At 33.7% G+C, this 16,039-nt stretch overlaps 2 protein-coding genes across 2 annotated transcripts; one reads left to right on the top strand and one right to left on the bottom strand.

Moving 5' to 3' along the window:
- The first annotated feature begins 8,122 nt into the window (after positions 1 to 8,122).
- LOC121252755 lies at positions 8,123 to 9,713 on the top strand. Its single transcript, XM_041152551.1, has 2 exons — positions 8,123 to 8,773; positions 8,881 to 9,713. Exons 1-2 carry the CDS (start codon positions 8,717 to 8,719, stop codon positions 9,478 to 9,480), a joined length of 657 nt encoding a protein of 218 aa, XP_041008485.1. The 5' UTR covers positions 8,123 to 8,716; the 3' UTR covers positions 9,481 to 9,713.
- A 1,956-nt stretch (positions 9,714 to 11,669) lies between these two features.
- Positions 11,670 to 15,286, bottom strand: LOC121252754 (leucine-rich repeat receptor-like serine/threonine-protein kinase At1g17230). Its single transcript, XM_041152550.1, has 4 exons — positions 14,463 to 15,286; positions 13,555 to 13,815; positions 12,563 to 13,429; positions 11,670 to 12,344 (listed from the first exon to the last, which is right to left on the bottom strand). The coding sequence occupies exons 1-4, from the start codon at positions 14,884 to 14,886 to the stop codon at positions 11,863 to 11,865; spliced, it is 2,034 nt and encodes a 677-aa protein (XP_041008484.1). The 5' UTR covers positions 14,887 to 15,286; the 3' UTR covers positions 11,670 to 11,862.
- Positions 15,287 to 16,039: the final 753 nt, after the last annotated feature.

The raw sequence follows: 16,039 nt of genomic DNA, 5'->3' as shown, positions 1-16,039 counted from the left end.
TCATCCTAGTTCATACCGACCGATTCGACAAATTTTAAGTAGCTAAATTAGTCAACCTCTTAAAATGCAACATGTCAGTCAATGATTGAGAATGACAACCAAAATACAGAATGGGCATTGCTCAATTTGCTCTCATTCCATTTTACTCTCTCCATCATCTTCTACAACAACGTCAATTTTTGGTAACGAAAGTTTGGACAATAAATGTTGGGGGAGATTGTAAATGTTGGTGTTTTGGTGGAAGTGATTATCTTCTAAAATCTACATGTAGAGATGGGTGAGATTCTACATCAAACTTTGAAACAAGGCTGAAAGCTTTTTACCTGCTAAACTAAAGACGCTCCGATTGATATTTGATACATCACATGGTGATGTTAGGCTACTTTTGCCGAGCACCTCTCGGCCCTTTCCCGACATACTTTGTCCATTAGAAGTCCCATCTCCCACTTAACCATTGCACAATTGGTAAGCCTACTTTTGTGGGTCTATGCTTGAAGTGGGGAAGAAAGAGAGAAAAGAAATGAAACAAAAAGATTTAGATCCTAACACCCATCTACCATGATATGAGATCAACGGATTAAAAAAAAAAAAGCCAAAGTAAAGTATACTCCTCATCATTTAATTAATAGGTATTTTATAATTTGTATGTCGAATTATTCAAATCAATTCATTACACCTTATACTCATTATTGATCGTTAAATTAACTACCAAGATCATGCCACGTCATCTATTTTCATCATTTTAATAGAAACTTGAGTTTATGGGTACTACCCAATAGAAAGTGGTAGAAGTTTGTAGTATGAAGTGTAAAATATTTGTTAGGTAAATAAGGTATAAAATAATGTGAGTGTCTAAAATAATTCTCATTTGCTTGTTTTTCCCTCCCACTTTAAAATGGAGTCTGCTGTTTATTTTTGTGAAGATAAACCATTTTAGTCTTAGGTTTGTATTTATACTTCAAAAAATAAAAATATACTTTTCACTCTTCAACTAATAAGTATTTTACATTTTGCACTCTAAACTATCAAAATTGACACATTGCACTCATTTAACGACTATCATTTAACATCTTTCATTAAGATTCAACGATTAAAATTGTATTATAGCACCTAATTTTTCCGAATTTAGATGAAAAGTGTCATTTTAAGTTGGGAGAAATGTCATATACCGTCAATTTTGCCATTATCCTTTCACTTTCTTTGGCATTAAATGATTGAAAAATTATTTATTATTCATTCATTATATAAAGAAATAATGATTAAAATGATGGTGGATAAAATTCTATCTTAAATTGACTATGCAAGTTTGTGTTAGTTGGAGAGGAGAAAGTTTTTTTTACCCCAAAATAAATTTAAAAATAATCTGCCCACAAAAGATGACTTTGAATATAAAATTAATTGAAATGTGATGTCTGAACAAAGAGTTAGCACCAACCTGCAAAGTTTGTCAAAGTTGACTCTTTCTTTCTACGATTTAAAAGAAAAAAGCTACTATATATCTTTTTCTTCTTTTTTTAACATCATAAGATATTAATATTATAATAAAATTAAAAGTCCAGTTTTTAAAATTATTATTATGGATGTGTTCAATAAAACTCAAATAGAGTTCTCCATATATTTAAAAAGAAAGGTATGTATTAAAGGTCATACTAGGGTTGTACAAAAAATCGAAAAACCGACCTAGACCAACTTAGATCGGCCGCTAGAGCTCAGAACTGGCTGAAACCGGTGGAGAACCGGTCGGCGTGCGGCATAAAATAGAGAAAACCGATATCGGCCGATTTGGCGTTGGTTCGAACCTGATTTAAACCGCTGAACCAACCGACTAAATAAACTATTATATATATATATATTTTGTACTTAAAATAACGTCGTTCTGTCGTTTTAAGCCTTAGGTGTGTTTTAAACACAACTTAAACGACGTCTTTGGTAGGCGTCGTTTAATTCATAATAATTAAAAAAAAATTTAAGTAGAACGACGCTTCAGAGGAAGCTCGGTCTGCGAATCGATTGTGAACCGCAAGAGAAATGAAGCAATAGTTTTGGTCGGTGTTTCTCTCCCCGTCGACCGGTTTCAGCCGGTTTTCTTCCCCATAAATTAACTTTTGGTTGGCGTCGATTTTGTGTAAAAATCGAACCGAAAGGGTTGATTTTCACCCCTAGGTCATACAACCTCATATGCATGAAAATTGCATCTCACCAAAATAAATAATTATAAATAAATCTCCATCTTTCAGGTAGAAATTAAACCTCGAAAATAAAGGAAAATGATAGTGCTCCAACAAATCTCCAAAAATCACATCCATAAACCATCATTAATGATCATTACAAATGCAATTATACTTTACTTGTATTCCTCAGTACCCATAATTACTTCTTGTATGGCTCCAAGATGGAGGGTCAACTAAACATATTATTGTTATCCATTCTCAAGCAGACAAAATTACCCTGCTCCCTCCACCTTCAACGGCCTATGACTCTACTTTTTATTTGAGTAATATTAAATATAATTTTTAAAATGATAAGTTTCGTATAGATATTTTATAAAAATCTGAATTTTATTATAAAAGTATTTTTTTCACTCTTTTTTATTATAATATATACATATTTTTTTTAACAAAAGGCGAGACTTATCTATTAAAACTTCAAATTATTTCTCTTTCTCATCTTGACCTTTGCTAGGGTCTATAGGTTTATTTGGCTTATTAGGGCTGCTTTTGCCACTTATAGCTAGCAAACCCATAGCCTTCTTTCCGACCAAAACCGAAAGTAAGTGAAAATAATAATAATAATAATAATAATAAAATAAAATGCTAACGTTCTTGTGGGAAATGATTGTTTGATTTGAAGGTGGCAAAGTTTTGACAGATTCATTGATCAAACAAGTGAAACTTGAAAAATTGACAGATTCTTTTGATAGATTTTTCTAAAATTTGAGCTAAGGTTGGTCCAGGTATCTCTCGATACTATATTATCTCCATTTTACATTAAACATATAATATCGACTCATGCAAGAAAAAAAATGTGGTATTTTGATTATTGTACAAGTTAAAGATGATGAGATGATATGATCAAAACGCCACATGCTTTGCACTACATTTCAAATAAAATATAGGTTTCTATTTTGAAAAGAATAATTCTATTCTAAGAACTTTACATTATACACAATCTACATGACATAATTTGATTTGGAAGATAAATTTTAAAATTTGAATCTTACAGATTAAATTATACCATATAAATGGTGTGTGGTTTAAAAGCCTTAGAATAATATTTCTCTTTCAACTCTGTTTTTTCTTAAAAAAAAACTCCAATTTTTGTAATCTCTCTGTTAATTTTTCTCTTTCTATTTGCTTAAAAGAAAAAAACTCTTTTGAACAAGGAAAATACTGGTATAACTTTCAAATGTGCCCACTAAATATGCCCCCTCTTATATTTTATTTTTATTTTTTATTTTTTCTTAATAGTGAAGGAAGTGCTACTAGTGAATTTGTGCGTTTTTTTTTTAAATTTTAAAAAATATTTAAAGATGTTTAAAAAATATTTAAAAATTAAAATAAAAAGGAAATTTACATACACTAGAGGACATATGAGTAATGCTACATATAGTCATGAAGTGCGTAAGTGCTATGCAGTCACCTTAAAAAAGAGTGAGGTTTACTATTAAAAAAATATTATTTTTTATGTGGGTTCTGTATTTATTCATTTTTTTAAAATGATTACATAACACTTATATATTCATTATTACAACTATTATTTCTCCAAACATATTTAAGAGTCATCCTAGCATTATGCTTTAAACAAACAACACTAGAAGTAGATAAATAGGCTTTTAACAGACGATTTGGGCCTGCAACTCCACTCAACTCAAATGCATAGGGCAGCATCAAGAAGTTATACTAATAAATCAAAACTCTTGGGGGTAAGCTTCATTGCTACAAGTCCAGAAAGATTTGAGCTTCCCTCAAACATTGGTACATGGATTCCGAATATTGGGCTTGAGAGAGCACTCAACAGGCCCAACTTGTTGCCTTATAGAGGCCTTGAACTCTGCTTCCTCTGCAAACGACGTCTTGAGCCTGGTAACCAAACGAGGGTCTGGTTTGTGACGTTGGATCTACGCTTTTAGTTTTGCTTCATATTTATATTCGAGTAACGAGGTAGACACAATTACTTTATAATTTTTAACTACTCTACCTTAAATAAAGAACATTTTCATAAGAATAATGATACAATCATGTTTGGAAAGAGGGTATTTATGTAAAATAATATTACTTTTATAAGTTATTTTATAAAAATATCATTCATTTAAAACATATTTATATACAACGACTGACCTACGCTATGACTAAGCTTTTTAAAAATTTCAAAATATACCCTATATTTTATTTATAATTTTATAAATATAGCAGATGCTCCCCCTAAAAAAATTTACAATCCCCATATGTTTTTTAAAGTTTTTTGAAATTTCAATATATTTAGAAATGTCTTTCTACAATTTTTTTTCCTATAGTTTTGAAATTTTATATAATTTCTATATATTATTTATTTTCAAGGATGTGGCCTCACCAAAATTAAATTAAAACTAAGTTTAGGAAAAATAATAAAGTTATTAATATGAATCTCAAATTTTTTTGTTATACAATATTAGACTTCTTAATATGGAATCTAAAGTGAAAATACAAGAAAAATAATTTAAGGTTGATGATTTATATGAAAAATAGTTGAGAGGTTTTATCCTCTAGACTTTGTTGAGTAAAAATAAATAAATTATTTAAGGTCTCAATTATAGCATTATATGCTTAATGTGACACGAAAATATCTAGATTTTGTATGAAACTTGATAAACTAATTTATATACTAAAATGAAAAATGACATTCTAAAAGATCACTTGATAGTTTCTATGAAGAAAATAAATTCTAAATATTTCATTACAAAAATAATAATGGATTAATATTATTCCATGAAACATTATCGTCATAAATTTAAAACATATATTAAGTTGTGTTTTTTAAAATTTTATTTCTATGTATATATAGTAAATTATTAAGATCTAATTTTATATATAGTTATATTTTTATAATTTTTTAGTTTCTTTTTAAAATATAAACGTGTCACATAATAGACTATTAGACAAAGCCTAATTAGACCAAGATTTTGACAAACACCAGAATTGTGTTGTACGTGTATGCATGTGATCTTGTCTCGTATAAGCTTTACTAACTACAAACCAATTCGACTCTAAGTAGGTTATTAAAGTTTTGAGTTTCAAGCGCGGTTTTTGGAGTTGGAGGATCATGGATTCACTGTATAGAATACATCCTAAATTTTATTATCCTCAATTACACCAATTAATTTAAACTTTTGTAACAATTTCATCTCTGGTGGCATAACTCAAGTTCGACATCATGTCTAATTTGGCTTTATACCATTTGTAACGTTCCAAAAAAGACAAGTCACGTGATCTGGATCTATACTCCAAAATGATGAATATATAGTATAATTGGAGTTTTATTCATGAAATCATTATAAAAGGAATAACTTCTATCTAGCTAATAGATAATGCGAAATTCCATACACCACTTATACTGATCAATTAATATAAAATATCACAACAACAATATTTTTGATTGGTGGAGGTTGGACCACGAGTTTATTACTTTTCACAACTTTCTCATGGTAGTGTTCTGATCTAAAGACTTGGGGTTCATGTTTATAAATTTTCTGTCATAATGCATGCGATGCATTACGAAAGGAGATCGAAATGAGTAGTGATGCTATACACCACACTCCTATTCCATAAATTTTCATCTCACTATATATATGTGATGCATTTATCATTATAGAATGATAAAGTATCATCCAATAGTGATAAATTGGACACATCTTACATAGTAGAATACAAATATAGTATGATGTATATAATTTTCCTAGAATATTATTGCTACAAGACAATACTTCGAAGTGCGTGATGAACGTGCATGTGCACGTATCTAGCCAATATTGCATATAGATAGATCTCCAAAAGTGCAAAATGAACGGACATATGCAAATATTTGTTTAATAATATGATCAATTTATCCACGAAAAAAAAAATTACAAAAAAAAGGTACCATATGAATGTATATTGTATAGCGTATTGCGTATCATGTCGACCCATGCAGCCATGTTCCTTCAAAGGACATGCATAACCCATCAAGTCGAATCTTCAGACCCACTACTTGTTTATTAATTTATATAACCCCCCATATTTTCTCATCACCTTCCCTTCATTTTCTATCTGCAGGTTCTTGGAATCCAAATGCAACTCAATTGAAAAGAAAATAAAAATTCAGGAGAAGTGAAAAAGAATCAAGAAAATCCAACAGCTAATTGGTCTCGATGTCGATCATCATCAGAATGAATATTCATGAATCATATATCCGGCCTCCGGCAAAATCAGACAAGTGGGACATCTTATAATGGAGTAGAGACCAGTACGTACAGACCGAATATATAAATATATATAGTTAATTATACGTCTGGTTCCTTCTTATTATCGATGTCTTTGCTAGGGAAGTGTCTCGATCGGATCTAGATCTCTGTTTGCCTTGTGGGGGGGCAAAAACATCACCTCTTGTTACATCCAGCTAATCATAAACTTCTCTTTTCTTTGTTTGTTTGTTTGTTTTTTTTTAAGAGGGGCTGATTGAATCATGTGGAAAAAGATCAAGAATTTTGTATACACACACACATATACTCGTTGAAATTAACTATTTAATTTATATTTAATCATGTGGGAAAGATATTCAAGAGAAAAAAAAAAAAATCTTGCTTCAATACATGAAATTAATATAAAATGCAGCATTTAATTATTACAGGAAGTATGTACGTACGCTCATGTGCATCCTTGTCGATGGACAATAAATTTTGCATCATCGACAAACTACTTAGATATCTTTATTTTATGTATCCCTATCCCAGCAGGGAAAATGAAAATAGGATTACTACTATCTTGGCCTTTGTCATAAAGCTAGCTGGTGTAGTACGTTGCATGGGGATTCTTAGCTCATGAGATTCGATCCAAAGATAGTTATCCCGAATATATATAACCAATATTCATGTGTAGGGTCAAAAGATCGATAAACCCTTTGCAGCAATGCAACTCCAACATCCATTGTGTTAATTTGTTGCAGTATTCAATTTAATTGATGGCTCGATAAATCAACATTTGTCTAAAAAATTTAAATTGATCAGAAAAATTAAGAACTATTTCGTGCGTGCAAGAGCTGTTCACATATGAAATTAGCCATTAAGGAGGAGGAGGAGGAGGCCGATGGTGTTAAATATTTTAACATGAACAATAATAATTGGATCTTCGATTTTCTATAATCTACGATAATAAATAATAACAATTAGAAAACGTACATCCCTCCATTACAATTTGATAAAGAATCTGACCTGATTATGAGAAAATAATCACCCTAGCAATTTAGCCACACAAGTGTCTCCTAATGGTTATAAATACAATAATGTTGTAGGTGAGAACCCTTAACCCCTCAGTACTATTTATAAACTTATGACCATCAAGAAATCTAGAAACTTTGTATCCCAGTATGATTAGATATAAAGTTAATTTTATCTCATTGAATATGGGTGCGTGGAATATAAAGTTTTAAATAAAACTCTTACATAGGGTGCATTCGGGAATCTCAAGCAGCAAGCTATCTCTCTTTCTTTTTTAATATTTTAATGTGGAAAAGTAAATAAATATTCCAATGGGGACATCACAAATGCTATATGGAATACAATATTGCTGTTTAGTATCATCCGTACGTGGAAAGCCAACAGGCAAAATACTACATGATTAATAATGCATGATTCCATTCTAATTTATTTCTCTTTTAGGTTTTTTTTTTTTTTTAAAGAGGACGAAATTCTAATTTTATTGATTGCCCTCACTTGTGACGGAGGAAAACTTTGATTACAAACACGACACCTGGAAGGTACATATCAGCTAAGAATTTAAAAATCCAGGCATCAAAACCATTAGATTCATATAGAGTACACAGCCTTAAGAAAGACACTTAACCTAAATCCAAACAATCCAAAGAGAGGTTACTAGCTAAAACCATTATTTCTCTTTTAGGTTGCTAGCTAGGAAGCCCGTTCACAAGATAGGACGTCCTGTACAACATGCACATGGTTTTTCACAAACCTAGAATTAAATCTGTATATTGATTTAAATACTTAATTATTGAAAAGCTTTGTTGGACTGATCCCTGAGCTGGCTTAGTAGGATTTGCTTGGTTTGTCTCTAAGAAACAATCAAAATTTATAAAATTGACATATTGCTGCAGAGGTTTTGTTTTTGTTTTTGTTTTTTTTAATATTGTTTTGAAACTAATATTGTCCCCACGACATTGGACATGACAGCCAGTTGATAAATATATTATACATGGGCAATGATGTAGAGCAGGGGTTCACAATTCAAGTTCAATTTTAAAACTTGTTCAATTATTATCAAGCTCCCCCTTCAAACAGTAGAGTTTCTGAGGCAAAACCATCTAAACCGGTATTTACTTGGTTGACCAAACCACCTCCTTTTCAATTCCTCTCCTATATAATGTATCCAGCACACTAGCTAGGCCAACTCACCCATCATTCGAAACTTGAAGCACCTCTGCTTCTCCTTCAAAGCTATAGCAAAAGATTGGAAATATCAGAGGGAATAAAATGGCTTCCTGGTCTGCTGAGAATGCCACAAAAGCTTATCTCACAACTTTGAAAATGGTGAGTATTATGATTTGCCTTTTATATTTTTCCTGCACAACACAATGGGAATTATACTTCTTGGCTTTGAATCTTGGCTCACTTGGATTCTGGTGATCTTAATGTAGGGGCAAAAGGCTAAGGAACCAGACGTAGCTGAGTTTATTTCAGCACTAGCAGCAGGCAACAACGCACAGCTGATGGTTGTGGCCTGTGCTGGTGCTGCGGACTCCACCACGCTAGCCTTGGTGGCCGCTGCTCACCAAACTGGTGGCCGTGTAGTTTGCATCCTTCGTGGGCTTCAAGAGCTGCATCTGTCTCAGGAAGTCCTAGGCCTTGATGCATGTCATGTTGAATTCGTTATAGGGGAAGCTCAAAAGCAAGTCTTAACCCAATATAGGGATGCAGATTTTGTGCTCCTTGACTGCAATCTTGAGAATCATGGAGGAATTCTCAAGGCATTGCAAGTGGTAAGGAAGCAAAGGGATGTGGTGGTTGTGGGATATAATGCATTCTGCAAGGAGTCTTGGTGGTCTGGGGGATCAAGAACTCAGTTGTTGCCCATTGGAGAAGGGTTGCTGCTGACCAGAATTGCTGCAAATGCCAAAAGTGCTGTCAGTGGCTGTGGAATTGGGAAGAGTCACTGGGTTGTTAAGGTTGATAAATTCACAGGTGAAGAGCACGTTTTCAGAGTTAGATTTCCACAAGGAAAAGTGATTGAAGCTTAAAGCTTCTGTTTCTTTGCTCCCTTGATTTGGTTGGCATAGGAGAAGACTCATTGCCTCCATTTTCTTCCCACCAGAACTAATGGAGCATAAATTTGTTGTATTACAGTGCATTAGGAGCCTGTTCTTAAAAAGCTCTGAAATCCCCAATGTAAATATCAAATTATATAAATGTAATACTCTTCTGAACTCTTGGTATCCTTTCCTCTTTCAAGTGGTCACCGCAAACACTTGATTGCCGCAATCGATTTCAAGCCATCTAAGCAAAGAATTATCTTTTGGACAAATCTGTGGAAAGTTTTATGCAAGCTATTAGTTTAAAGTGCAATTGAAAAAACCGATGATAGTTGTTCAGGTGTACAGAATATACTTAATCAAAATTTTGTTTTCAAAGTCTTTCCAATCACCTGGCACTCTCATAATTGCATGGGGGCTCTAGTGGCAATGGGATATAATATACACACCATTTTCAACTGGGGAGGTGATTTCATGTAAATTTATAATTTAGGGCCAATATCCATCATAGCTTTTAAGTCTAAACTTTGTTAAATGTCACTTGATCTATGTATCTGGTTGATTTTAGCCATAACTACTGCTTCCATTCATCTTCTAACTTGGCCAAATCATTGATGCAGTTAGGGTTCTATATATTGAAGGAGATCAAAACAGATCCAATGTGTGGTTATGTGCCCACTCTGCAATGTTTTGTTTTTTGTGTTTTTTTTTTCAATCAATTCAAATCATGATTAGAACCTAACCCCTTATTAAGCAAGCAAGAAGCTTATGCTTAACTGGCCGCACGTCTTTGTAAGAGGGTTGGGATATTGTGACTCAGACTTTTGGTTTGGTTACATAAAACCAAACTATCTCATCTCATGTAATCATTAGAGCTTTTCCAAATTCTCATACAAGATATAATAAATAATTCAACTTTTTTAAATCTCAAAACAAAAATAATATTAAAAAAAATTATTATAATAATATTTTATTTAATTTTCAACAAAACATCTAATATCATCTCATTTGAACTGTGTAATTAAAAGAGGTGTATCCTTCATAAAAGATGAGACAAATATCAACAGATTGTAAGGTCACATTGACAGCTTAATTATCAACTTTTATACATCCTTAATGAAAGAAGAGACAACTACCAAGAGATCATAAGGTCATCAACAGCTTGGTTATCGGATTTAGATTGGGGAATATACTTCTTTCTTTGTGTTCTTTGGGTTCCACTTCCACCAACTCAAACAAAACATCAGAAGGGAGAGTTGGAGGCACTCAACAATCAACATTGATGAGTCGTAGGACATCAGTGCATGCCATTATTGCCTTGTGTTAGCCTTTCAAAACAGCCTGTACCCAACAGGACCTGCACATATAGCACGCTGTTTTGAAGGATTCTAATTGCAATTAGTACAGCTTTTGCTGGCTGCTGCCTGAACTAACATGGGGTTTGCTTCTGTCTTTACAAAAGGTAAACCAAACACTCATAAAATGAAAAGATCGTAATGACCCAAGAAGTACAAGACACAGGCATGCAAATTGGCCTAGATCTTGGGTCGTAGAAACCTGTTTGATTTAAAAAATGAAAAATGAAAAAACCAGTCCCGGCCCAACCCAGTTCAATCTACAACTTCTTAGGGAAAATTAAAGTTAATCCTAAAAAGAGTTTCTCTTATGATATGACCGCCGAATTACAAAAATTACATTTATTCTTCTTTTTTATTTTTTATTTTTATTTATAGTGAAAAGTGGAAACTACTTGTCAACTACAAATAAATTAGTCCTGAATCTTTTTGAGTTACGTATTATATGCATAAAACTATGCTAGCTGCATCGACTCATTAATATTCTTAGAAAAGTAGTGACTTATCTATCAGAGATCCCGGGATCATATTATGTCTTCAAGAGGAATAAAGTCCCAAATATAATGCTAAGTCTTAGCTTGTTTATTTTCACAGAAGAGATGAGTTGATATTAAAGTTAAAAATTAAATAAAATTTTGTTATAATATATTTTTTTAATATTATTTTTATTTTGAGATTTGAAAAAATTGAATTGTTTATTTTATTTTAGGTGGAAATTTGAAAAAATTATAATAATTAGATTATATAAGATGAATTGAGAGAAGTTGTGAAAGCTTTCTTTGTTGATGGTGGGAATTTCACCCACCTCCTTAGAAATACATGAAAAAACAAAATGCCCCATAAGAATTCCATTCCAGGCCAGAAGAAATCAAGGTTCAGTCACATCCACAACAAAGCTTAGTCCTGATCAGCAAAAGGACTCAACATTACAAGGACCTAGTTTTCCTCATCAGTGAGCAGTTAGTTGGTCATCTCTAAGCCTTCCATTTTGAAATGCTCTGCAAGCAATGGGAAATCAGAGACAACTACTACAGTTACCCAATTCTTGAACAACAGCTTCCATGGATGGCCTCTCAATTGGAGACTCGAGCGTGCAAAGCAAAGCGATCCTTGCAAGCTTTGTTGCTTCATATTCAAAGAACCTGCCATGAAGGTTTGGGTCAATAAAATCTTGAAGCCTGCATGACTCTGCACCAAGACGAATTGAGCTAGTGACTTTGCGCTTTCCTGAGATGACTTGGAAAACGAGCACCCCAAATGCATATACATCGCTTTTCTCAGTGAATTTGCCTGTACTGGTGTATTCAGGAGCTAGATAACCCATTGCAGCACTGGTCTTGAGTGCTGAGAAGACAACATCATTTGTCAGAAGATTGTGCAGGCCCGAATCTGAGAGCAATGGGTTAAATCGCTGGTCAATAAGCACATGCTCAGCTGAAATGTTTTGGTGAACAAGAGCTGGTTTGTTCACTTTGTAACTGTGTAAATATGCTATACCTGCTTAGGGAAAAGAACAAAGAATTAGTATAGACAAAAAAATGAACATAAGTTCTGGTGAAAAGAACAGGAAAAACACAAACTCTCTATAATCTGAATTTCCAAGGTAAGATAGGCATTCATGAAGACCTATATAGTTATAAAAGAGCTGTAAGTTGATCATTTTCCTTAATTAAAAGAAGACGGTGAAAACCTAAACCAGGGAGATAAAACCTAACCTTTGGCAATGCTCTTCATGATAGAAACTCTAGTTGACCATTCAAGGACATGGCTATCATCCTTTGCATCAATATAGTGCAGTAAATTCCCGTTGGGGACAAAATCATAGACGAGAAAGCACTCACCACGGCCCCTTGAACAACAAAATCCTCTCAACCTTACCAAATTATCATGCCTCAAAGAGGTCAAAATGTTTAATCCCTTCAAAAACTCAGCTTCCTCTGACTTGCAGCTAGTTTTGCTGATACTCTTAATAGCAACAACCGACCCATCTCTTAAAACTCCTTTGTAAGTTGCAGAAAATTTACTTTTATCCAACAAGTTCCCCTCTGAGAAGTACTGAGTAGCTGACTCCACTTCCTCCAAATTGAACCTAAAGCTCTGGAAGACTTCTAACCCACCGAAATTTCGATCATTAGCTAAAGGGTCCCACCCATTGGAGTACTCAAGGCTGATGAGAGGAGAGCCATTCTTCCTGTAAACTCCTTTGACCTGGTCAGTACTAAGACGGTTTGCAGAAGTATCAAATGTGGTGCCAAGTTTTTGTTTCTGGCGGCGATAATGGATGAAGATAAGAATTCCTATAGCCGATAGAGCAATTGTTACCACAATTAATACACCAACAGCAACAGACGACCGTTGGGATTTTGACGGATTTGAGCACCGAGTATGGTTGCAAGGTAACTGCACATTTGCTGTCTCTGGTATTTCTCTTGTCGGCAGGTTGGTTGCACGTGGTCCATAGGGCTCAGACCTACTCGGATTGAGATGATCCGAAGCATTGCAAGCTTTCAAAGATAAAAACCCAATCCCGCATAAGCCAAGGTTGTTTTGGTATAGGAATCCATTGTTCAGTCTCTTCAAAGCTTCATCAACAACAACGAAAACAATATCAACGATTAAACTTGTGTTTACCTTTTTTAAAAAATAAAAACAGACGTACTCGTACAACAACAAAAAAAAGTAATGTGAGCAGTATTCACAACTTTACCAGGAGGTACATTGCCAGAGAGAGTATTGTTTCGAATGTCTAGAACTTCCAGCAAAGGAGCGTTGGCCAACTTTGTGGGAATTGAACCAAATAAGTGATTGGATCTCAAATCTATCCTCATTAACATTCCCAAATCCCCTAAACTTGCAGGGATTGCTCCAGTTAATTTGTTATATTGCAGAGCAAGAACACTAAGCTTCTTCAGAGAACCCAGCTGTGTAGGTATGCTTCCCGTGAACTGGTTATAACAAAGTTGCAATACTACAGAGCAAATGAAAAGCCAAGTCAAGCAAAATTCGAAGCTTTTCAGAGAAAATCCATAACACTAGCAGCAGAAATATCATTGAACAACATAGAAGCCATCTGATCCATTCAGCTTTACATCTAACCTTTGCAGATACGTACGAAAATATGCGAACAACTGAAAACGGAAAATGCCTTCCCTCCCACATTTTGCTTGGAGGCATTAAGGATATAAACGAAGAAAATAATATTTGAATCTCTTCGTGATATATATTTATGCTCTTAGAGTGCCCAAAAGAAAAGGAATTAAGAATTCCAATACGAAAAAGCTCAAAGGTTGTACCAGACATTGCTTATTTATTTGTCAACTCATTAAACATGTTATCAGCCTTCAGCAGCAATATTTACGATTCTTTATTTGCCCTTTATAAATTATGTCTCATCAAAACTGATCAGTAGGAATCCATAGAAACTTCCCGTTTGAGTAAAAGGCATTTTCTTTTTAATTTACACACCCACATACATGCTGATGAGTAAGGCCAGTCTTGGAACATAAGAGCACTGCCGCACTAGTGAAACAATCAAGTTCAAATTTTTAAGTACACATCTTCAAACAAAAATATTCAAATAAAAAACTACAGAAATACAAATCCACCGGTACTAACCTTGTAAACCGGCTATGTTTCCGACCTCAGGAGGAATCTCCCCAGAGAGATTATTGACATTCAGATACAAATCACTCAGCCCAGTCAAATTTGCTATTTCTCTTGGTATCTCTCCGTACAGAGAGTTATAATGCAAGTAGAGCCCCGTTAAGTGCCTGAGCCCAGCAATGGCCGGAGAGATCTTGCCTGAGAGCCCCTTTCCCTGCAACGAAATGTTTGCCACTTGACCTCTCTCATTGCAGGCAACACCTTCGAAGGAACCGTCACATGGGTTACCATCGATGGTCCATGAAGATAGGTACTGGCTCCGCGGGTCCAAATCCGCCTTAATGTCCATGAGTGCTCTGAGCTGTGGATTTGCACAGACCCATGTTGGGCTCGTTAACAAAAAGATGACATAGAATAGAAACACAGTGAAACCCATTTTTGGTGCAGGCTCAAACTAGTACAAGCAGCGCTGGTTTTTAACTCTCTCTCTCTCTCTCTCTCTCTCACTCAAAACAAAAAGGGTCTCGTTCTATCCCTTCCCTCGATCTTTGTTTTATTATTTCCATCTTGCAAGGCAGGAAATGGCCGCGAGGAAGAGACAAGGAAATAGGAATGAGAGAAGTGGACTGCTATAGTGGGAAAAGTCAGCCTCTCGGACCTCGGGCAAGAATGAGATGGAACGTTATGGAGATGTGGCGGTAGGATTGCATGACTTTTGTTGAACAACAACGAAGATTATAAGAGCTCTCAGTTGCATGCAGAGTAGTTTGAAGTTGTGGTGATGAGATGTCAGTAGTCAGGGATTGAGAGCTCTGTGTGCTCTTAAATTCCTTGTAGAAGTGAGTTCGAGTTCTTAAGGGAGAATGTTGGTCTGTACGACGTGTGCGTGAAACACTGAAAAAAGAAAAAAAAAAAAAACTTTTTAAATTAACAGAAATAACGAAAAAAAATAATAATAAACATAAATAATTTTTCACAATACTTTATACAGTAATATTTTTATAAAATACCTTATAAAATAACATCCTTATATATAAATACCCTTATAAAATGCTTAGCAAACATGATATGTCTCTAGATTTGACTTATAAAAATACCCTTATAACAAATTATTACGTAGGCATCATTATTCCTCACTCAAACACAAAATGGACCTTATAATATTTGTTATTGATTCTATAAATTATTTTTAGATAATATTAAATACTACAAAATCCACTTTATATATTTTATCTCTCTCACATATAATTCTCACATCTGGATATTAAAATATAAGAAATGATTTGTACAAGTCTCAAATAGACAATTTTCATGCAAGTCCTTATAAAAAAGTAGACCCCACTTTAAAAAAATATTAAAAAAACTATTATTTATTAGTCGGACTCACTTTTTTACGAAAAACTTGTATGGAACTTGTCTATTTAAAACTTATGTCTAGCATCACTCTTAAAACATGTTCCTATAAGTTAGTTTTTGAATTGAGGTTTTGAGTTAAGAAAAATAGTGTAAAGGATTGATACTAACCTCATAATGTCTTTTAGAAAATATTTACCATTTGGGTTACTTTCATTTTAATTTAACATAACATA

Source organism: Juglans microcarpa x Juglans regia, chromosome 2S (assembly GCF_004785595.1).
Source record: "Juglans microcarpa x Juglans regia isolate MS1-56 chromosome 2S, Jm3101_v1.0, whole genome shotgun sequence".
Classification (NCBI taxonomy): Eukaryota; Viridiplantae; Streptophyta; class Magnoliopsida; order Fagales; family Juglandaceae; genus Juglans; species Juglans microcarpa x Juglans regia.
The sequence above is the reverse complement of the archived record's forward strand: the minus strand, read 5'-3'. Positions and strand labels throughout refer to the sequence as shown.